Genomic DNA, 24,278 nt, shown 5'->3' with positions numbered 1-24,278 from the left:
TACATGTGTGAGAAAATGTTTTATATTTGCGGGTATGTAGTGCCTTTTCTTTTGCTTCCGGTTCTTCGTGTGTTAAGAAACATAATGGTAACATTGCACTGACATCATGTTGGATACAAGTTGTGTTTTGAGCCCAGAGGAACACATTCGTTGAATCTGAATCACCCATCACTGTCAGAAGTTAGAAACAGGCTGCACTCAAAGTTTGTCAGAATATTTCTGAACGACTTAAAGGTCACCTATTATGCGTAATCCTCTTCTTCATGTCTCTTCTACATCAACACGTGTCCCCTCTTCTTCATGTCTCTTCTACATCAACATGTGTCCCCTCTTCTTCATGTCTCTTCTACATCAACATGTGTCCCCTCTTCTTCTTGTCTCTTCTACATCAACACGTGTCCCCTCTTCTTCATGTCTCTTCTACATCAACATGTGTCCCCTCTTCTTCACGTCTCTTCTACATCAACATGTGTCCCCTCTTCTTCATGTCTCTTCTACATCAACATGTGTCCCCTCTTCTTCATGTCTCTTCTACATCAACATGTGTCCCCTCTTCTTCATGTCTCTTCTACATCAACATGTGTCCCCTCTTCTTCATGTCTCTTCTACATCAACACGTGTCCCCTCTTCTTCATGTCTCTTCTACATCAACATGTGTCCTCTCTTCTTCATGTCTCTTCTACATCAACATGTGTCCCCTCTTCTTCATGTCTCATCTACATCAACATGTGTCCCCTCTTCTTCATGTCTCTCTACATCAACATGTGTCCCCTCTTCTTCATGTCTCTTCTACATCAACATGTGTCCCCTCTTCTTCATGTCTCATCTACATCAACATGTGTCCCCTCTTCTTCATGTCTCTCTACATCAACATGTGTCCCCTCTTCTTCATGTCTCTTCTACATCAACATGTGTCCTCTCTTCTTCATGTCTCTTCTACATCAACATGTGTCCCCTCTTCTTCATGTCTCATCTACATCAACATGTGTCCCCTCTTCTTCATGTCTCTCTACATCAACATGTGTCCCCTCTTCTTCATGTCTCTTCTACATCAACATGTGTCCCCTCTTCTTCATGTCTCATCTACATCAACATGTGTCCCCTCTTCTTCATGTCTCTCTACATCAACATGTGTCCCCTCTTCTTCATGTCTCTTCTACATCAACATGTGTCCCCTCTTCTTCATGTCTCTTCTACATCAACATGTGTCCCCTCTTCTTCATGTCTCATCTACATCAACATGTGTCCCCTCTTCTTCATGTCTCTCTACATCAACATGTGTCCCCTCTTCTTCATGTCTCTTCTACATCAACATGTGTCCTCTCTGTGTAAAGAGATTCTGAAAGTTTCAGGAAAAAAGATGTCCTCGTTTTGTCCTGATCCATTTCTATAAGAACCTGTCTGAAAATGAGCTGATCAGATTTGGGCCACTTTGTGATGTCATAACGATGTTTTGGCTTGTGTAACCATTAGCCAATCAGCAACCAAGGTAACCCCCCCCCCCCCCCCCCCCTTATCACCTGAATCTTCTGCTAGAGCACCATTGTGTTTTTTAAACCAATCATGTATCAGAGGGGCGTGGCCAGCAGCAGCTCATTAGCATTTAAAGCTACAGACACAGAATCAGCACTTTTGAAACAGGGCTGAAACAGAGGGGATTATGGGTAATGCTGCAATGATCTGTTTGGTATTTCGAGCCAAACACTTCAGAGACATGTTTAGTATACATTTGAGACCTGTAAAATATTGTTGACACATAGTATAATAGGGGACCGTTAAAGCCAAAGTGAATATGTATGTTCTTGTGTGCCTTATGTCTGCCAGTGCTACAGTGTTTACCCTGCCATATGTCATAAATACAAATTCTGTCTGTAAGCAAAACAAATTGAAACTCGGTTTCTCACTATCATTCTGCATCATCTTATTCTTCATCTCCTGCCTAAACGTTGAGACCGCTACTCGTGCCGGAGCGTTGCTGCGACATGCAAAACAAACTCAAATCAAAACGTGCGGAAGAGAGAAACTTCCTCTGAAAGGAACGTTGTGGTTTTAGCCTTTGCAGACCATTTACATGCACTAATAACCAATATCACACACTACAGGTAAACCCCAAAGCATGGACCCAGAACATAAAGCGTTAACAAAAGTCCTTTTTTATCTTTGTGGATAAATCCTTGCCATTAGTTTTCAGAGGATAAAGGGTTTTCCGGAGAACCTGCAGCAGGAATTTCATTTATCATATTTATTATTTGACATCAGCAGATTAAAATACACGTTTGTTATGTACATATATGTAACAGGGGTGTTAGATAAAGTGCCAAATACCATTTTTACAAAAAACAATAGAAAGAAAAAAGTGATTTGTGGAAGACTATCACACCCATCGTCGTTATCCTGGTCCCACAATGCATTGCTTCAGGTTGAGCGGCCATCTTGTTTGGAGGAAGGCTGAAACGCTCAGTGGTTAGTTTGGCACGGTTCACCCGGGAATCAAACTCACAGTCTGGGATGAAGGGATGAAGGGATGAATGGATGAAGGGATGAAGGGATGAATGGAGGGTGTTTTTATTTGTATTTAAAGCGACATTTCAGCCCGAAATCCAAGTTGTTCCTCTCAACTGTAGTGCGGGTCCTTCTAGATTGTTTGTATGTAAGTAGCCTATTATCTGAGATATCGGCCGTAAAGATGTCTGCCTTCCCTCAAATACAACTACGAACACTTTTATCTTCACATTTATCATTATGTATTTTTAACCTACTGATTTGTAGGTGTAATGTTTCAGCTGTTGTTACCTTCCTCTTGATGCTAAATTAAATAATTAACAAATTAACAAATCAATAAATAAAAAACATGACACTTTACCTGTGACAAACAAGAAATATATTAACAGCAATGTCGCAATTATGAGTGTATTTAAACGTTTTTAAATCTACCTGTGTGTGTGTGCTACAAATACACATACAGTTAGATTACCTTCATAAGTATGGCAATTGTAAAAAACAGAATAATTACTCGTCACTTTTTGCACATGCCCTGTTAATGACATTGCTGTATATAATTTGCTGTTTGTGTTAGTGCTGCTAATTGTTTGTTTTATGTCAAATGTGTGCCATCTGGTTCCAATATATTGAAAAGAAGGCAGAGATGTGTACAGAGAACTCACACTGAAACAATGGAGACTGGTTAACAGCGCTACAGGTGAGAGGAAACACATTGTTCCAATTGTCTTTTTGGGGTGAACTGTCCCTTTAAACAAGAACCCACATCATGAACCGACGAACATCAGGTCAGCCTTTTTCGAAACTGGATTGCAAATGTTTCCACTTGGACGAAACGCTCCATGTATTACTCAGAAATCCAGCAAGGTCGCTTCAAGGTTGCTTCAAGGTCGCTTCAAGGTTGCTTCAAGGTCGCTTCAAGGTCGCTCTGTGAGGAACTGTTTGTACACCGGAGCCCAGAGGTGTTCTCAGTTCCCGTGACAACGTGGACAGTTTTTGTATTAAATATATAAGACGACAGACACTTTCCACACGCTTATTTTTTCTGACCAACTGAGGAAGTTGACATTCTTTAAAACAGTCGTTGGTCGCCGTGTGTGTGTGTGTGTGTGTGTGTGTGTGTGTGTGTGTGTGTGTGTGTGTGTGTGTGTGTGTGTGTGTGTGTGTGTGTGTGTGTGTGTGTGTCTTCCTCACAAAGAGACGGTGACAGAGATGATGGGTAGTATATCTGGAGAACAGGCACACACTTATTTGCATGTACGCATTTCAGGGCGTGGTTTTCTTTTTTTTGATACAAAAGGTTGATAAAACAGCCCCCCCCCCCCCCCCCCCCCCCCCCCGTATTGTCTTATGATCCCCTCGTCGTGTCCCCTACGGCAGTGATGGATGGACAGACACTCGGAGAAGAAGACGTGACGTCGTTCTGTCGCGACCGGACGATCGAGACGCTGAAACAATCCGAGCTGATCGGGAGGCCGACGCTGCTCTCCGTCCGTCTGCGGAAATGAGTTGAGGGCGTCTGCAGTTCAGCCCTCAGAAGAGAAGTGCAACTCCTCCTCCTCCTCTTCCTCCTCCTCCTCCTCTTCCTCATGACAGTCTTACTATTAACCGTCTTTCCAGCTTCATTTTGAATCCCTCACTTTTCACTGACCCCGTTAAATCATATTTTAGATGCAACTAACTTTCCTCCTCTTCCTCTTTCTCCTCCTCTTCCTCTTCTGTTTCTCCAACCTCCTCCTCCACTTTGTCCTCCGTTTCTGCTGCCTCCTCCTCTTCCTCCTCAGCTCCTTCCTCTCCCTCTTGTTCTCCATCTATATCTTCATGTTCCCAAGTTTCCTCGCCTCCTCCCTCCTCGTTATTCACATCCTTATCTTCTGCACCATCCTCTTGTTCTTCTTCGGGATGTTGCTCAGCCTCTTCCTCCTCCTCTTGAGTTTCCTCCTCCTCCTCAGCTGCATCGTTTACTTCACCTCCTCCGTCTTCTTCTCCTTCCTCCTCTTCAGTGTCCTTCACCTCCTCTCCTTCTTCTTCTTCTACACCTTCCTCTTCCTTTGCTTCTACTTCTTCTCCTTCCTCCTCTTCAGTGTTCTTCACCTCCTCTACTGCTTCTCCTTCTCCTTCTACACCCTCCTCCTCCTTTGCCTCTACTTCTTCTCCTTCCTCCTCTTCACATTCATCCTCCTCAGTGTCCTTCACCTCCTCTACTTCTTCTTCTCCTTCTACACCCTCCTCCTCCTTTGACTCTACTTCTTCTCCTTCCCCCTCTTCACATTCCTCCTCCTCCTCTTCAGTGTCCTTCACCTCCTCTACTTCTCCTCCTTCTCCTTCCCCATTCTCATCCTCCTCGTCCTCTTCCTCACTTTGTAACCCGTTGTGTTTGCTGTTGTGATTCTCCTCGTCTTCTTCCTCAGCTCCTTCCTCCTCCTCCTCCTCCTCCTCCTCCTCTGCGTCTCCCGTGCCCCCGTTGCTCCTCAGGTGGATGTGGTTGTGGTTGTTGTGCTCCATGTCCTCCAGGGTGAGTTCGAACTGGAAGCGGTCGATCTGCAGGTGTCGGTCCGGGGGGGGAGAGGGGGACTGGGGCATGGTGCTCAGGTACCACTCCCTGTTCTCCTCCAGAGTGTCCAGCAGCTCCTGAGCGTCCGGGTGCACCAGGTCCGCCCACGTCTCCCACAGCGGGTGCACGATGTAGTCGATGAAACCCACCTGGAGGGGAAGAATTATAAAGGAAATGATTAGACATTTTGAAAAAAAAATTGTTTTCAAGGTCACCTATTATGCAAAATCCTCTTCCTCATGTCTCTTCTACATCAACATGTGTCCCCTCTTCTCCATGTCTCTTCTACATCAACATGTGTCCCCTCTTCTCCATGTCTCTTCTACATCAACATGTGTCCCCTCTTCTCCATGTCTCTTCTACATCAACATGTGTCCCCTCTTCTCCATGTCTCTTCTACATCAACATGTGTCCCCTCTTCTCCATGTCTCTTCTACATCAACATGTGTCCCCTCTTCTTCATGTCTCTTCAACATCAACATGTGTCCCCTCTTCTTCATGTCTCTTCTACATCAACATGTGTCCCCTCTTCTTCATGTCTCCTCTACATCAACATGTGTCCCCTCTTCTTCATGTCTCTTCTACATCAACATGTGTCCCCTCTTCTCCATCTCTCTTCTTCATCAACATGTGTCCCCTCTTCTTCATGTCTCTTCTACATCAACATGTGTCCCCTCTTCTCCATCTCTCTTCTTCATCAACATGTGTCCCCTCTTCTTCATGTCTCTTCTACATCAACATGTGTCCCCTCTTCTTCATGTCTCTTCTACATCAACATGTCTCCCCTCTTCTTCATGTCTCTTCTACATCAACATGTGTCCCCTCTTCTTCATGTCTCTTCTACATCAACATGTCTCCCCTCTTCTTCATGTCTCTTCTACATCAACATGTGTCCCCTCTTCTTCATGTCTCTTCTACATCAACATGTGTCCCCTCTTCTTCATGTCTCTTCTACATCAACATGTGTCCCCTCTTCTCCATGTCTCTTCTACATCAACATGTGTCCCCTCTTCTTCATGTCTCTTCTACATCAACATGTGTCCCCTCTTCTCCATGTCTCTTCTACATCAACATGTGTCCCCTCTTCTTCATGTCTCTTCTACATCAACATGTGTCCCCTCTTCTCCATCTCTCTTCTTCATCAACATGTGTCCCCTCTTCTTCATGTCTCTTCTACATCAACATGTGTCCCCTCTTCCTCATGTCTCTTCTACATCAACATGTGTCCCCTCTTCTTCATGTCTCTTCTACATCAACATGTGTCCCCTCTTCTCCATGTCTCTTCTACATCAACATGTGTCCCCTCTTCTTCATGTCTCTTCTACATCAACATGTGTCCCCTCTTCTTCATGTCTCTTCTACATCAACATGTGTCCCCTCTTCTTCATGTCTCTTCTACATCAACATGTGTCCCCTCTTCTTCATGTCTCTTCTACATCAACATGTGTCCCCTCTTCTTCATGTCTCTTCTACATCAACATGTGTCCCCTCTTCTTCATGTCTCTTCTACATCAACATGTGTCCCCTCTTCTCCATGTCTCTTCTACATCAACATGTGTCCCCTCTTCTTCTTGTCTCTTCTACATCAACATGTGTCCCCTCTTCTCCATGTCTCTTCTACATCAACATGTGTCCCCTCTTCTTCATGTCTCTTCTACATCAACATGTGTCCCCTCTTCTTCATGTCTCTTCTACATCAACATGTGTCCCCTCTTCTTCATGTCTCTTCTACATCAACATGTGTCCCCTCTTCTTCTTGTCTCTTCTACATCAACATGTGTCCCCTCTTCTTCATGTCTCTTCTACATCAACATGTGTCCCCTCTTCTTCATGTCTCTTCTACATCAACATGTGTCCCCTCTTCTTCATGTCTCTTCTACATCAACATGTGTCCCCTCTTCTTCATGTCTCTTCTACATCAACATGTGTCCCCTCTGTGGAAAGAGACTCTGAAAGTTTCAGGAAAAAAGATTCTCTCTCTTTTTGATCCATTTCTATAAAAACCTGTCTGAAAATGAGCTGATCAGATTTTGGCCACTTTGTGATGTCATAACGATGTGTTGTCTTGAGTAACCATTAGCCAATCAGCAACCAAGGTACCCCCCCCCACCTTATCACCTGAATCTCCTCCTAGAGCACCATTGTGTTATTTTTAACCAAATATATCTAAAGTAACAGACAGAGAATCAGCACTTTTGAAACAGTATAGTTCACGCTTTAAAAACAGGTTCCATTTAATCAATTTGGATTAATTATTTTAACAGCTACACATTTAGCCCGTATGGAAAAGAGGGATAAAGCGTTACCTGGCTCTTCTCCACAGAGGCGGTGTGTTTGTCACACATGGCGCTGATCTCCATGCCTCTCTCCCTCTCCTTGTCTCCCTGTCTGAAGAACTCCTCCATGATCCTCTCGGTCCACTGCCTGTAGAGCGGCAGCGCCTTGGTGGGGTTGCTCAGGTCTGCACAGTGCACCATGTTCCTCAGCACCTGCACACACACGGAACATAGTATTCAATAATATATTCACACACACGGTTGGGAGGGCTGCTCTTAAAATGTTTACCAATACAATTACCTATTACAAATTGAGTAAGTCATCTAATCCACGTAACACAATGTTAAAGTGATATACCTTTTGAACCATTTCGTGAGACTTGTTTTAATAATAATAATACATTTTATTTGTAAAGCACCTTTCATTGCTAAAAGTAATCCCAAAGTGCTACAAGGGTCATAGAACAAAAGAAACACACGTTTAATCAAATTTAAATATATTTTTTTAGGCCTTTCTTAAAGTGGACCTATCATGCTATATTTGAAAATATATTGTCGGGCCATACCTATACAAAACATGCCTGTGAAGTTTTTTTTTCAAAATACCAAACAGATCACCCGTTGTAGCCATGCCTCATACTGCTCAAACCCCTCTATTGCAGCCCTGTTAGAGAAACGCAGATCTTGGGTCCTTAGCTTGAAAAAAAGAAAGAAGAGGAGGCGGAGCTAATGCCTGATCAGAATTCTTCCGGAGATAAAGTTAAATTCTGCTGTGATAAAACGCCATCCTGTTCTAAACCACATCAAGGATTATTTCTGAAACAGTATGGAGCTCAAATGCTTTTTCTCTTGCGGGTTTATCACAAGGTGAGTTCTTTTTTTATTTCCTGCTTTTTAAACACATGTGCTCTCCAGTACAGGTTAGCTCTGAGTGTTAGCCAGGCTTGCTAATGTAAACAAAGACGAGGTTACATCCAAAACACGTCAGGCATTGTTTCTGATAACAACTTTCTGTGGGTCCGCTGCCGATTTGACGTCAGTTCGGATGGAATCTGTATCCGCTCGTTGTACACCCGTTTTTAAAAGATTTGGGTACGGAGGAAAAGAGAGAGGGTTTTATTTTCTGACGCTGCGTGAGTTCTCCGACGCACCGGGGACACATATGTATGTATAAAAGATATCACAAAGTGCATTTTGCTTTGATATGTCCCCTTTAAAGGAGTGGTCTGTGGAGTCCTCAGGTGGTCTGGGAGGGACTTCCACAGGTGAGGATCAGCTGCACAGAAAGCCCGATCCCCCCCGTTTTGTAATGTGTGTGTGTTTGCAACGTAGTATTAGTTATTCAATACCATTCAATGTATTCTGTTACCCCTGCAGTACACACAGTAAAGTAGACAACATCATGCATGAGAGTCTGTGGTGTGTGTGTGAGTACAGACCGTTACCTGTATCCGCTCGTTGTAATGATCCAGCAGCAGCACACCGGAGCTCGTCACCTTCTTCGTCTCCACCATCGTCTTCAGGTCAGCCAGCAGCGTCATGTGTTTGGACATATCTGTGGCCAACACCTAAACACGGAGACAGGAAGACACAACCAGAAGACAGGAAGCACAAAGATGTAACCTAAAATCTTTAACATATCTGTCCAACAAAACAGTAAAAACAAAGATGAGTGAGATTAAAATCAGAGACGAAGTTAAGTAGTTCAGTTGCTACTATAATGCGCTATAATAATAATAAATGTAAAGAAAAAAAAAATTATTACTAGACAAAGAGCAACATGAAAACAAATGATTACATTCTGATTACATATTATCATATCAACTTTGTGTTGCATGTGTGAACTAAGAAAGTGTTTCTAAGAGTGCTAAGTGTAAGTAATGCAGACACAACAAGTTATGGACAAACTAGCATTAAACCAGTGCTTCTCAAAGTGTGGTCCGCGGACCACTGTTGGTCCGTGAGCGCCCCCTAGTGGTCCGCGAGTATGTTGGTAAAATTTCACATTTGAAATAAATAAATAAATGTATGTTTTCCGCACCCTCGCGGGAATATCTCCGCAATGGAGTGAGCTTAAGTTTCACTTTCAATTGCATGATATAGCCCAGCGCAACACCTTCATCACACATGTTGCCGATTGTTTGTACCATTTCAGGCGATTTGTAATCTGTTCTAGAAAAACGATGTGATTTTGGATATTTGTGGAGTTAGGTGGTCCGCGAGTGTTTTTTTATTGGTTAAGTGGTCCTTGGTTTGAAAAAGTTTGAGAAACACTGCATTAAACAGATTGAACATTTTTCAAAAAGATCAGAACTGAACAAAATGAACTTGTAACGTCTACATTACATTTGGATGATGGTTTTATCCAAAGCGACTTACCAGAAGTACAAAAAACATAAAACATTGAAACTCCGAACAACAAGGAAAGTGCAGATATATTCACTTCAAGAAACTCCTTCCACAGTAAGTGATGGTGAATTAGCTACAAGGCCTAAGCTAACTCTTTAAAGTGCTTTTTCTTTACAAGGTACAATCGAAACAGATGGGTTTCTACATCTAAAATAATATGGCCAGAAAGAATCCAAAACAGCAACTCTAAAAAATATAATGACATAATGTCTAATAAATCTGAAACGATCAAATTATAAAATATAAGATTCTCAGCAATGGCAGCCCTCAGAAAACCGAATCTACAAAGCCAGGGTCAGATAATGGAAAGTTCTTTACAAGATTCAAATGTTTTATTGTCATCTGCACAAAGCTACAGTGCAGAAATGGCAATGACATTCTTCTGACCTGAGCTCCTCCAACAATGCAACATATATAATAAATGACAACAAAAATTAAATAAAAAGTAGTAATGTACACAATGTAAGTTTTTTAGTGTGTGTCTGACCAGGTCGATGACGAGCTTGCGGAGGCTCTGCCGCTGCCTCTTGTTCAGGTTCTGGAAGATGTCGCAGTGCTCCTGGTGCAGCAGCTTGAAGCCCACGGCCAGGTGGTGGTTCTCCAGAACCGACTCGTCGTTATACATGAGGGCCAGCTCCGAGTCTGAGGAGGAGGGACCAAGGAAGACGTTAAAAAGGAAGTCGTTTGTGCAAATATTTAGACCGTAAATTGCGTAACTTTTTTTAATATAATGTTTTTTTTGTATCTTTCATTTTTTTGTATGCATGCTTCCAAGGTAACATTAAGCTGTCTTTGGCTCTTTTCTGCTGTTACAATGTACATTTCCCGTGTGTGTGTGTGTGTGTGTGTGTGTGTGTGTGTGTGTGTGTGTGTGTGTGTGTGTGTGTGTGTGTGTGTGTGTGTGTGTGTGTGTGTGTGTGTGTGTGTGTGTGTGTGTGCTCACTGGTGTTGATGAGGAACTGATTGGAGACTCCGGGATGGTCGACGTCGTGGATCGCTGCAGCGAACAGAGCGGCCAGGATCTCCAGATCAGTGAAGACGGCCTGAGAGAACAGATGAAGATCACAGAAACTTAGATATGTTCATCCACTTTTTTAAGTTTTTATCCAAAGAACGGCATTTAAACTTCAACAGAACTAACAGCGTGTGTTAGTGTGTGTTCGTTTGTCTTTATTTGACTTTTAATCAATTGTATTTAGATACAATCTATACATCTATGTGTCACGTGTGTGTGTGTGTGTGTGTGTGTGTGTGTGTGTGTGTGTGTGTGTGTGTGTGTGTGTGTGTGTGTGTGTGTGTGTGTGTGTGTGTGTGTGTGTGTGTGTGTGTGTGTGTGTGTGTGTCTGTGTGTGTGTGTGTGTGTGTGTGTGTGTGTGTGTGTGTGTGTGTGTGTGTGTGTGTGTGTGTGTGTGTGTGTGTGTGTGTGTGTGTGTGTGTGTGTGTGTGTGTGTACCGACATCTAGAGCAGGTGTGGACAGGAGGACGTGTGTGGACTGAGTGACATCTGCAGCGTGGAGGCTGTTGTGGTACGGTATGTTTCCATGGTAATGGTCCTCCAGAGTCATAACATAAGTGACAAACGTGTCGACGGGGATACGAAACGTCTTCAACAGCTCTCGCTCCTACACACACACACACACACACACACACACACACACACACACACACACACACACACACACACACACACACACACACACACACACACACACACACACACACACACACACACACACACACACACACACAATTATACATAGGACAATTGTGTCCTGCATTAAGATTTACACAATACAAGTTCAACAAAATACAGTATGTATAGCACATATGGAGCACCAGGCTTCACGAGGTAAGTGCAAAATAAAGGTAAAATAATGAAAATAATCATAGTTCAAATATAAAGTAAATTCAGAAATAAGCCGTTCACATAAAGGAAATCCTTAAAAAGGTTATAACCACCTATGTAAAAAAATAGGATGCGTATATGATATCCTATAAAGTACATCAAATGCCAATAAATGAACAACTGTTGAAGTGCAACATTTGCATTTAAAACTCTCAAATGATAATATCAAAGATTTCTCAGTTCAATTTAATTATGTTTTAACAAAAGTGATTTGCTAATTGTAGGCCCTCTTGTAAAAGTAAGTATCTACTATGTACTGTATATTAAAAAACAGAAAAGCACTTCAGGCGAGAGCGGTCCGACAGAAACACACCTGGAAGATGGTGTACATGATGCAGCTGAGGGGTCTGTTGTTGGAGAACTCTGCTAAACTGAAGACGTTAAAACTCCACTTATCCAGATCCTCCAACTCCTGATCAAACAGAAATAAATACATATTTTAACAGGGGCATTTTTCAGTACTTTTGAAAGGGTCGTAACTAAGTAACCCTTTCTATATAATTATGCAAATAAATGGAACACTTTAGATTAGTAAACCCTACATATCTACCCAGGGCCGTGCCTGGCCAACATGAGGCCCCACGCAAAGTTATATGCCCTTTTTTTTGTCTGAGATAGGAATGTCTCTTTTTGTTATTGTAATGTCCATGTTTTGTGTCAGTAGCCTGTACAATAAATAAATAAAAAAACAAAAAAACAAGTTATAAGCCCTCTGTTTCGCAAGCGTCGACGGGGGGGGGTGCTAGTGGAGCCTCGGCGACACCGTACCGCGCCACACTAATTGCGCTGCATAAGCACATAAGTGCGCCGCATTTTCAGTTGAGGCACCCTCCGCAAGGTGAGGCCCCACGCAGTCTGCATGATCGGCCTGCAGGGAGGGGCGGCCCTGTATCTACCCTAACCCTACTCCTCAACCCCCTCTCACTCTTTACTATCAATCTTATAATGTAGTTGCCTTCATTTGGTGTTATATTGATAAGTAGTTAAAGTGTGTAAGGGTTGTAGGATATTGTATCGACGTGTGGCATTTACAAGTGTGCCTTGTCTGCGCTATGTCTGTCTGTGTGTGTTTTTTTCAGTTTGGGTTTCTCCTCCACTGACATCTCATTGAATACGGTTTAAAATAAAAATATATTACCTTTTGGGTACCACTTTACAATAAGACAACCCTTATAAAGGATTCATAAAGGGTTTATAAATAGGTTATGAATTAGGTTGTAATCACTTTATTAATCATTAAGAACCATTTATAAACCAGTTCATTGTTTTCATACATCAACACAGGCACACTATTTGGCAAGATGACTAAGCCTCATATTGGCTACTTAGCGAGAACTCAGTGAGCAACAGATACCAAGGATGCTGGCTGATGAAGGAGACGAAGTAAGCTAGGTAGCCAATATAAGGCTTAGCAGTACAGATACATGTGTGCTCATTATTTGGCAAGCAACAGTTGCCCTGTTTATCTCATGTCTTATAAAAGCTTATTAAGGATTTATGAAGTGTTCACAACCTAATTAATAAATGAATTACAAACTATTCGTAAACCCTTTAGAGGGGTAGTCTTATTGTTAAGTGGTACCACATTGTGTATGGAGTTCATGTCACACAGGAAACCTCCCTCTTTAGTCTTGATGTTAAAAGAGCCTCAGCAGTAAATCGCCAACAGAATAGAAGTGCAGCACACACACTTCCTCAACACTAATGGAAGGGACAAACAAGACAATATTGAAATAAAACAAGAGCAAACTCAAATCTACAGAGCCCTGAAGTCATGAAAGAAGATATCATATTAAATGTTAGTGTTGTGTGCGAACCAGAACATAAAGTCAGACTGAAGCATCCTTTGTGCACCAGTCAATCCTCACACTACAGATCAAATGCACCCTAAAGGGTCTTTTGTTTTCTCTCAGTGATTGTGATGTGAAATGTTTTGTTTTTGTTGTTGGGAGGCGTGTGGGGCAGTGGGTTATGCGTTGGTGTTCGGATCTATATTCAAACCCCACTGCAGTCAGCATGTCGTTGTGTCCCTGAGACACTTCACCCCAAAGTGCTCCTGTGGGGATTGTCCACAGTATCGAGTATGTAAGTCGCTTTGGATAAAAAGCGTCTAACAAGTGACGTGTAATGTAATGTTGTTCATGTATTGTGTCTTGATATTTGTATCGTATCGTATATCGTCTGTGTTTACAGTCCAACTCTGAGCAGGGATTGATGTGTGCAGCTTGTTTTGGAGTGAGTCAGAGAGAAGGAGACAGAAAGAAGGAGTCAGAGAGAAGGAGTCAGAGAGAAGGAGACAGAGAGAAGGAGTCAGAGAGAAGGAGACAGACAGAAGGAGTCACAGAGAAGGAGTCAGAGAGAAGGAGACAGAGAGAAGGAGACAGAAAGAAGGAGTCACAGAGAAGGAGTCAGAGAGAAGGAGACAGAGAGAAGGAGTCAGAGAGAAGGAGTCAGAGAGAAGGAGACAGAGAGAAGGAGTCAGAGAGAAGGAGACACAGAGAAGGAGTCAGAGAGAAGGAGACAAAGAGAATGAGACAGAGAGAAGGAGACACAGAGAATGAGACACAGAGAATGAGTCAGAGAGAAGGAGACAGAGAGAAGGAGTCAGAGAGAAGGAGACAGAGAGAAGGAGTCAGAGAGAAGGAGTCAGAGAGAAGGAGTCAGATAGAAGGAGACAGAGAGAAGGAGTCAGATAGAAGGAGACACAGAGAATGAGACAGGGAGAAGGAGTCAGAGAGAAGGAGACACAGAGAATGAGACAGAGAGAAGGAGTCAGATAGAAGGAGACAGAGAGACAGAGAGACAGAGAGAAGGAGACAGAGAGAAGGAGACAGAGAGAAGGAGTCAGAGAGAAGGAGACAGAGAGAAGGAGTCAGAGAGAAGGAGTCAGAGAGAAGGAGACAGAGAGAAGGAGTCAGAGAGAAGGAGACAGAAAGAAGGAGTCACAGAGAAGGAGTCAGAGAGAAGGAGACAGAGAGAAGGAGTCAGAGAGAAGGAGTCAGAGAGAAGGAGACAGAGAGAAGGAGTCAGAGAGAAGGAGACACAGAGAAGGAGTCAGAGAGAAGGAGACAAAGAGAATGAGACAGAGAGAAGGAGACACAGAGAATGAGACACAGAGAATGAGTCAGAGAGAAGGAGACAGAGAGAAGGAGTCAGAGAGAAGGAGTCAGAGAGAAGGAGACAGAGAGAAGGAGTCAGATAGAAGGAGTCAGAGAGAAGGAGTCAGATAGAAGGAGACAGAGAGAAGGAGTCAGATAGAAGGAGACACAGAGAATGAGACAGAGAGAAGGAGTCAGAGAGAAGGAGACACAGAGAATGAGACAGAGAGAAGGAGTCAGATAGAAGGAGACAGAGAGACAGAGAGAAGGAGACAGAGAGAAGGAGACAGAGAGAAGGAGTCAGAGAGAAGGAGACAGAGAGAAGGAGTCAGAGAGAATGAGTCAGAGAGAAGGAGACAGAGAGAAGGAGTCAGATAGAAGGAGTCAGAGAGAAGGAGTCAGATAGAAGGAGACAGAGAGAAGGAGTCAGATAGAAGGAGACACAGAGAATGAGACAGAGAGAAGGAGTCAGAGAGAAGGAGACACAGAGAATGAGACAGAGAGAAGGAGTCAGATAGAAGGAGACAGAGAGACAGAGAGAAGGAGACAGAGAGAAGGAGACAGAGAGAAGGAGTCAGAGAGAAGGAGACAGAGAGAAGGAGTCAGAGAGAATGAGTCAGAGAGAAGGAGACAGAGAGAAGGAGTCAGAGAGAAGGAGTCAGAGAGAAGGAGTCAGATAGAAGGAGACAGAGAGAAGGAGTCAGAGAGAAGGAGTCAGAGAGAAGGAGACAGAGAGAAGGAGACAGAGAGAAGGAGTCAGAGAGAAGGAGACAGAGAGAAGGAGTCAGAGAGAAGGAGACAGAAAGAAGGAGTCAGAGAGAAGGAGTCAGATAGAAGGAGACAGAGAGACAGAGAGAAGGAGACAGAGAGAAGGAGACAGAGAGAATGAGTCAGAGAGAAGGAGACAGAGAGAAGGAGACAGAGAGAAGGAGTCAGAGAGAAGGAGACAGAGAGAAGGAGTCAGAGAGAAGGAGACAGAAAGAAGGAGTCAGAGAGAAGGAGTCAGATAGAAGGAGACAGAGAGACAGAGAGAAGGAGACAGAGAGAAGGAGACAGAGAGAAGGAGACAGAGAGAATGAGTCAGAGAGAATGAGACAGAGAGAAGGATTCAGAGAGAAGGAGTCAGAGAGAAGGAGTCAGATAGAAGGAGACAGAGAGAAGGAGTCAGATAGAAGGAGACAGAGAGACAGAGAGAAGGAGACAGAGAGAAGGAGACAGAGAGAATGAGTCAGAGAGAAGGAGACAGAAAGAAGGAGTCAGAGAGAAGGAGACAGAGAGAAGGAGTCAGAGAGAAGGAGTCAGATAGAAGGAGACAGAGAGAAGGAGTCAGAGAGAAGGAGATACAGAGAAGGAGACAGATAGAATGAGACAGAGAGAAGGAGACACAGAGAAGGAGACACAGAGAAGGAGTCAGAGAAAAGAAGACACAGAGAATGTGACAGAGAGAAGGAGACAGGGAGAAGGAGACAGAGAGAAGGAGACAGAGAGAAGGAGACACAGAGAAGGAGACAGAGAGAAGGAGTCAGAGAGAAGGAGTCAGAGAGAAGGAGACAGAGAGAAGGATTCAGAGAGAAGGAGTCAGAGAGAAGGAGTCAGATAGAAGGAGACAGAGAGAAGGAGTCAGATAAAAGGAGACACAGAGAATGAGACAGAGAGAAGGAGTCAGAGAGAAGGAGACACAGAGAATGAGACAGAGAGAAGGAGTCAGATAGAAGGAGACAGAGAGACAGAGAGAAGGAGACAGAGAGAAGGAGACAGAGAGAATGAGTCAGAGAGAAGGAGACAGAAAGAAGGAGTCAGAGAGAAGGAGACAGAGAGAAGGAGTCAGAGAGAAGGAGTCAGAGAGAAGGAGTCAGATAGAAGGAGACAGAGAGAAGGAGTCAGAGAGAAGGAGACACAGAGAAGGAGACAGATAGAATGGGACAGAGAGAAGGAGACACAGAGAAGGAGACACAGAGAAGGAGTCAGAGAAAAGAAGACACAGAGAATGTGACAGAGAGAAGGAGACAGGGAGAAGGAGACAGAGAGAAGGAGACAGAGAGAAGGAGACATAGAGAAGGAGACAGAGAGAAGGAGTCAGAGAGAAGGAGTCAGAGAGAAGGAGACAGAGAGACAGAGAAGGAGTCAGAGAGAAGGAGACATAGAGAAGGAGACAGAGAGAAGGAGTCAGAGAGAAGGAGACAGAGAGAAGGAGACAGAGAGAAGGAGTCAGAGAGAAGGAGACAGAGAGAAGGAGTCAGAGAGAAGGAGACAGAGAGCAGGAGACAGAGAGAAGGAGACAGAAAGAAGGAGTCAGAGAGAAGGAGTCAGATAGAAGGAGACAGAGAGACAGAGAGAAGGAGACAGAGAGAAGGAGACAGAGAGAATGAGTCAGAGAGAAGGAGACAGAGAGAAGGATTCAGAGAGAAGGAGTCAGAGAGAAGGAGTCAGATAGAAGGAGACAGAGAGAATGAGTCAGATAGAAGGAGACACAGAGAATGAGACAGAGAGAAGGAGTCAGAGAGAAGGAGACACAGAGAATGAGACAGAGAGAAGGAGTCAGATAGAAGGAGACAGAGAGACAGAGAGAAGGAGACAGAGAGAAGGAGACAGAGAGAATGAGTCAGAGAGAAGGAGACAGAAAGAAGGAGTCAGAGAGAAGGAGACAGAGAGAAGGAGTCAGAGAGAAGGAGTCAGATAGAAGGAGACAGAGAGAAGGAGTCAGAGAGAAGGAGATACAGAGAAGGAGACAGATAGAATGAGACAGAGAGAAGGAGACACAGAGAAGGAGACACAGAGAAGGAGTCAGAGAAAAGAAGACACAGAGAATGTGACAGAGAGAAGGAGACAGGGAGAAGGAGACAGAGAGAAGGAGACAGAGAGAAGGAGACACAGAGAAGGAGACAGAGAGAAGGAGTCAGAGAGAAGGAGTCAGAGAGAAGGAGACAGAGAGAAGGATTCAGAGAGAAGGAGTCAGAGAGAAGGAGTCAGATAGAAGGAGACAGAGAGAAGGAGTCAGATAGAAGGAGACACAGAGAATGAGACAGAGAGAAGGAGTCAGAGAGAAGGAGACACAGAGAATGAGACAGAGAGAAGGAGTCAGATAGAAGGAGACAGAGAGACAGAGAGAAGGAGACAGAGAGAAGGAGACAGAGAGAATGAGTCAGAGAGAAGGAGACAGAAAGAAGGAGTCAGAGAGAAGGAGACAGAGAGAAGGAGTCAGAGAGAAGGAGTCAGAGAGAAGGAGTCAGATAGAAGGAGACAGAGAGAAGGAGTCAGAGAGAAGGAGACACAGAGAAGGAGACAGATAGAATGAGACAGAGAGAAGGAGACACAGAGAAGGAGACACAGAGAAGGAGTCAGAGAAAAGAAGACACAGAGAATGTGACAGAGAGAAGGAGACAGGGAGAAGGAGACAGAGAGAAGGAGACAGAGAGAAGGAGACATAGAGAAGAAGACAGAGAGAAGGAGTCAGAGAGAAGGAGTCAGAGAGAAGGAGACAGAGAGACAGAGAAGGAGTCAGAGAGAAGGAGACATAGAGAAGGAGTCAGAGAGAAGGAGACAGAGAGAAGGAGACAGACCTTGGCGAGCTCGTCCTCGTGGTCTGTGTCGACGCCGAAGCGAGGCATGGAGGAACTGGAGAGGCTGGAGCTGTGGCAGAGTTTCCTCACGCCGGTGATTTGACTCATGGATTTATCTTTCAAGGTGGGAGACGGGATCTCCGCCTCGTTCTGCTTGTCTGCAGAGTGAGGGGGAAACACAAAGTCAACTTTATGGTCAATCTTTCAGTTTGTGTGTACAGACAGAGAGATCGAAAAATACCGTTTCCCACAATCCCAAATACAAAAATATATAAAAATATGTATGCAAATATGCATATACCTATACAGTCAAAAGACACGTTTATACATATGCACTAGGGCCGTCAAACGATTAACATTTTTAATCAGATTAATCACAGCTTAAAAATGTATTAATCATGATTAATCACCATTCGAACTATGTCCAAAATATACCATTTCTTTATGTATATTGTTGTGGGAATGGAAAGATAAATGAAAGAAGGCGGATATATCCATTTAACATGTTTATTGTAACATTTGTCTGTGTGTCAAAATGAAAGAGAGCACCTATCAATCATCAAACCGTGGGGTCTTAATTCATTACGTGTTGATTTCTATCAACGGGGGAGTACTTCAGGGAAGTCGACAGAGGGGGGGGGGGGGCTAGTGGAGTACTTCGTGACCACAGAGTGTGAACGTTGTGATCAGCTGTTTTAGCGCAGTTCTCCAGTGAAGGGGGGAGTCTCCCTCCGCAGCCGGTTGGCTAGTTTTGGCACAGTTCCGTTGTACAGGCCGACGTTAACAGCAGCCCTGTCTGTGCACACGGAGACCGACTCTGTCGTCCGGTGATCTAACCCAGTGGTTCTCAAACTTTTTTCAATAATGTACCCCCTTTGAAAAAAGAAATTCAGCCAAGTACCCCCTGATCAGCGCAAAAAGAATTTGTTCGGGGAAAAGCCTATATAAAGAGGTACAGTGCAGCGCTGCACCATCAGTGTCTGATTTATTAAAACAACAACATGAGAAACACTTAAATGCTACATTTCAAATGTTTACAATCCATCACTAAATTCATGGCAAACCAATTTTAACATCAAGCAATAACACTGAGACGACATTAGCTGCATTGAACTGATCTGTTTAATAAGCTGTCCTTACAATGTAGTGAAACATGGGCTTGTGCTTCACTGAGGACCTTTGTCATTCTGACAGGGAGGCAAACTGCAGCTATTACACTTCGTGTTTTGAAATATGTGTAACTCTGTTCATATAAAACCCACACTGCTCAAACTTTCTAACTTTTCCTAAAATGTGTATATTTATTTATAAATGTTGGGGCGTGGGGAATGAAGAGAAACAACATATGAGCATTTATACCTATAACCGCTCATATAAACATGTGCATAATGCTGCGCTATACTTTGCGGCCACACCCTGTGGCCAAGCAACGCTTACTGTTTAGGTGTCCTTTGATAAGCAGGCAGTCATATCATTAACTAGAACTAGCTAGATCTGATGGATATAAACATAAACGCGAGTGAAGTCTAATCGGACGAGAGAGAGATCAGCTGCTGCTGACGGAGACACACGCAGCTCTACATGTTCACCTGCAGCGGTGAGCGGAGCGAAACACACACTAAGAGTTAGAACATCACACTTAGCTATTTGATCTACTCTGGAACTAGCTAAACTAGTTATACATATGTTTATTTACTGTCGGGACACTCATCACAGGTTCTTCAGCGAGCTGCTGAGCCTGACGGGCTGTCAGGAGAGGGAGAGGAAAACAGAGCACCCCATTTATTTTTCCCATTTTATTATCCAGAATTACTGTAAACTTTTGAATAAAGTAGTTCATCTACTATTAGTAGCCTAGTTTGTTTAAATGGATTACTTATTTAGTTTTTTTCATTAACATAAAATAAATCTCACGTACCCCCTGCAGTACTCCAACGTACCCCTAGGGGTCCGCGTACCCCCATTTGAGAACCACTGATCTAACCGCCTTCTGGAAAAGCTTCACAAGTACGTCGGTACGCAAATGCGCTTTGTGACACAAGTGACGGTACGCATTTCAGATTACGCACATAACCTGCGTACCAGTTATGTGCACCCCTGTACTACAGCAAAAGTATTCTCCGTCGGGACTTCCTGCAACAACACCACGCCGTTATCTTGATTCTGATTGGCCGGAAGACATTATCAAAGATGTTCTATTGAGAAGACGATCACTTTTGTCATCACGTGACAAAAGTTTTCAAAACCGTTTCTGGTCTTCGGTATTTCCAGACAAGTGGCTACTGAAATCAATCTTACTAACTGCTGTCTGTGCAATTCTCGGCGCGAGTTGGCGGACTTTATTTTGCTTACTTTAACATCATTTGTCATGGTGGGGCTAAGCCATTTATTGGTATGGGTGTAGCCTACCCCAGCCATACCCTAGCGCTGCCACTGGTGGGATGTATGGGGCGGGCCATTCTGCACATGCGTTAAATGCGTTAAATATTTTAATGCAAATTCATTCAAAAAATGTATTACCGCCGTTAACGCGATAATTTTGACAGCATTAATATGCACACATTAAGACCTATGTAAAAGCACGACAATCTATCTATACAAAAATAACAGTATCTTTGAGAATGTACATTAGTGCAAGACTGTCCGTAGCAGCGTTTCTGGTGCTGCTTAGAACACAGTTAGAGTTTATATTTGGAAAATGTGTTACATGTGATCAGATGGAGGTCCTGCTCACCCATGAAGGTGCTGGAGATGTATTCTGACACCTGGTTGCCGGAGCGACTCATCTCTGACAGGTGGGACAGCTCTCTGTTCAGCATCCTCTTAAACTGTGGAGCAACAGGGGCAGAAATACCTTACATACCTGAGGAGGGGAATTGTATTTGCTCCAAATTTGAATAGAATAAAATTAAAAAAGTAAGTATTATAATAAAAACACAAAGCAAATTAGAATTAGATTTAGAAAAACCTTATAGGTGCTTTTATTTTGTCCAAAATGACAATAAACAAAAAAGTCAGCAAAGAAGTAGATTTAAAAGAAAAAAAAATGTATTTATTCCCTGGGGGGATATATTGGATTTCGTAACAGTTACTCCATTTTAAAATAATTTAAAAAAAAAGTACATTTCAATGAAAACAATTAAATAAATATAATAAGAAGAATTGAAGGTAAACATTTGCATATTGTACTATATAATATATTAAACAATACATTTGTAAAAAAATAAATAACAATATACATTTAAATGATAATGATATTAATTCTGAGAAACAGATGATTGAGTGTATAATTAATCCTAGAGTGATATTGGTATTATTATATATGCAGAATATTGCAGTTGGATAATTGCTCAGGTTATTATAATCTAAGCAAGTACATATTGCAGAGTTTAATAATTGCCCAGGTTAAAAATAGTGTGTAATTGCAGAGTTTAATGGGCTTATAGCTGCTGATGGGGGAAGTAAGTCCATTGTTTCACTGCTACTCTCACTTTCTTACCAACAGCTATATTCAATGCAGGTTTTTGGATCAGAAAGCGTTATCCTAGGGTTTAAGGTTAACGTATCATTACAGCAACATCATCAATGAAGCTTTGTTTATTTTGTTTATTTTATTCAAACATAGTGACAAAGAGTCGCAGGATATTTGAACAATTAAAGTTACTATTGAATGAAGGTAAGAATAAACACAAAATAGCAGATCATGTAATCAATGCACACACTGGTTTCAATTCCTAAATAAACAACATTCATTTATCTATTCTCCAACAAGTCATATATGTGTATCAGATCAGAATGAGATTCAGGTTTATTGCCAGGTAGGTTTACACATACGTGGAGTTTGCTTGAAGGTAAGAATAAACACAAGAGAGTAAATCATGGTAAATATAAATATAATCAAAACTACAGCAGGAAAATGTTAAAGGTGGGGTAGGTAATTTTGAAGAAACCGGCTCGAAATCGCTAGAATTTGAAAATACACAACCGGAAAAAATCTGCCACTTCCTTACAGAGCCCCTCCTCCAACACACACGAACGCGCACATGACCAATGAGGGCACGAGATAAGTTTGTGCACAGATGCAAGGCTGACAGGCAGGTAGGCCATCCAGTTATTTTAGCCGGGCCGGGGCAGATGATTGGTCGTGCTTTTTACAGTACTACGGCTTCCACAGATGAAATATGTTATGTATTTATTGTCAACGCATTTAATGTATTCATTGCTATCGGGAAGTTGAGAGCATTCCATGGAATATAACAAAAAGTGTTTCTGAAATAAATTACATACCCGTAGTGCCGAGAGATAGCAAGTCAGAGGCAGTGCGTGTAATGAAGGTGCAAAAGGGTACTTTATTTAAGAGCTGTTGTCCGGTTGCAGTCCGGGAAGAAGAGAGAGAAGCCAGGAGGGCACATAACATGTCTGCGTGGAAACAAAACCCCAACTGTAGTTCCATGTGTGAACTAGAAAATGCATTTCCTGCAGAAAATGCGTGCGAATGCTGTAAACTGTGAACAAGTATAGCTGAATTTAGCTGAAAATGCAGAAAAAGCTGAATATTTGATTAGCTGAATGGTAGCTGCTTTTAGCAAAAAAAAATGCAGAAAAAGCTTAATATTTAAAAGAAAAGGTTTAAAAAAAGGTATAAACAACAACATGTATAGCCTTGATGTCCTGAAATAGCTGAATAATGTAATAGTTGAATGGGTTCTGCAGCTGAAAATAGGCTGAAGGAGTTAAATATCAGATGTAAGTAGTAGTGAATCAATTTGTATTAAGATGAGAAAAGAAAGGCTTAGTAAAGCAGCAGAATATTTGAACTGCAAACTTTTGAACTAACTTGATGGTGAATTATCTGTCGCCATGGCAACGGCATTTGATGACACCCCATAATACGCTTAGATGTGTTGATGGCTGCATCGTTACCAAACCTGTGAAGTTTTGGGCCATTTCGAGCATTTTCACTGAAGTTATGAGAAAACCGTGTTTCATGGTGAGCATTGTGTTGCGATGGCAACGGCATTTGAAGACATCTCAAAACTGTCGCATAGATGTCTTCACGGCTGGACTGTTAGCACACATGTGAAGTTTGAGCACTTTTTGAAAATGTTCATAGGAGTTAGACATTACATTAGGAGGTTACATTACTCTCTCTCTTCTCTTGATCGCCCTCTCTCTCTTCTCTCTCTATCTCTTCTCTTGATCATTCATCATCATCGGTCTGTGTGAGAGAGAGAGAGAGTGTGTGTGAATGTCTGTGTGTGAGAGAGAGAGAGAGTGTGTGTGTGGTGTGTGTGTGTGTGTGTGTGTGTGTGTGTGTGTGTGTGTGTGTGTGTGTGTGTGTGTGTGTGTGTGTGTGTGTGTGTGTGTGTGTGTGTGTGTGTGAGAGAGAGTGTGTGTCTGTGTGTGTGAGAGAGAGTGTGTGTGTGTGTGGTGTGTGTGGTGTGTGTGTGTGTGTGTGTGTGTGTGTGTGTGTGTGTGTGTGAGAGAGAGGGAGTGTGTGTCTGTGTGTGAGAGGGAGTGTGTGTGTGTGTGTGTGTGTGTGTGTGTGTGTGTGTGTGTGTGTGTGTGTGTGTGTGTGTGTGTGTGTGTGTGTGTGGTGTGTGTGTGTGTGTGTTGTGTGTGTGTGTGTGTGTGTGAGAGCGAGAGAGTGTGTGTGTGTGTGTGTGTGTGTGTGTGTGTTGTGTGTGTGTGTGTGTGTGTGTGTGTGTGTGAGAGAGAGAGTCTGTGTGTGTGTGTGTGTGTGTGTGTGTGTGTGTGTGTGTGTGTGTGTGTGTGGTGTGTGTGTGGTGTGTATGTGTGTGTGTGTGTGTGTGTGTGTGTGTGTGTAGCTGGTGTGTGGTGTGTGTGTGTGTAGTGGTGTGTGTGGAGAGAGAGAGTGTGTGTGTGTGTATGTGTGTGTGTGTGTTTGTGTGTGAGAGAGAGTTGTGTGGATGTGTGTGTTTGTGTGTGTGTGTGCTGTGTCGTGTGTGTGTGGTG

At 43.0% G+C, this 24,278-nt stretch overlaps 1 protein-coding gene across 2 annotated transcripts in view; it reads right to left on the bottom strand.

Annotated features, from left to right (window-relative positions):
• Window positions 1–3,853: 3,853 nt before the first annotated feature.
• The window catches only part of LOC117453004 (3',5'-cyclic-AMP phosphodiesterase 4C-like), a 35,748-nt gene continuing 15,323 nt past the window's right edge, over window positions 3,854–24,278 (bottom strand). Inside the window, exons 9-17 of one of the 2 annotated variants that reach the window (XM_071203617.1) lie at window positions 21,037–21,130; window positions 18,303–18,460; window positions 11,958–12,056; window positions 11,196–11,360; window positions 10,682–10,781; window positions 10,226–10,380; window positions 8,769–8,897; window positions 7,360–7,542; window positions 3,854–5,202 (exon numbers count right to left, since the gene is read on the bottom strand). In XM_071203617.1, coding sequence (XP_071059718.1) covers window positions 4,177–5,202; window positions 7,360–7,542; window positions 8,769–8,897; window positions 10,226–10,380; window positions 10,682–10,781; window positions 11,196–11,360; window positions 11,958–12,056; window positions 18,303–18,460; window positions 21,037–21,130 — 2,109 coding nt within the window. In that variant the 3' untranslated portion in view covers window positions 3,854–4,176. The remainder of the gene's footprint in view (window positions 5,203–7,359; window positions 7,543–8,768; window positions 8,898–10,225; window positions 10,381–10,681; window positions 10,782–11,195; window positions 11,361–11,957; window positions 12,057–18,302; window positions 18,461–21,036; window positions 21,131–24,278) is intronic. The other variant, XM_071203619.1, reaches the window with a different exon arrangement.

This window comes from Pseudochaenichthys georgianus, chromosome 1, assembly GCF_902827115.2.
Source record: "Pseudochaenichthys georgianus chromosome 1, fPseGeo1.2, whole genome shotgun sequence".
NCBI classification, from domain to species: domain Eukaryota; kingdom Metazoa; phylum Chordata; class Actinopteri; order Perciformes; family Channichthyidae; genus Pseudochaenichthys; species Pseudochaenichthys georgianus.
Note: the sequence above shows the minus strand (reverse complement) of the source record. Positions and strands in the feature narration are given on the sequence as shown.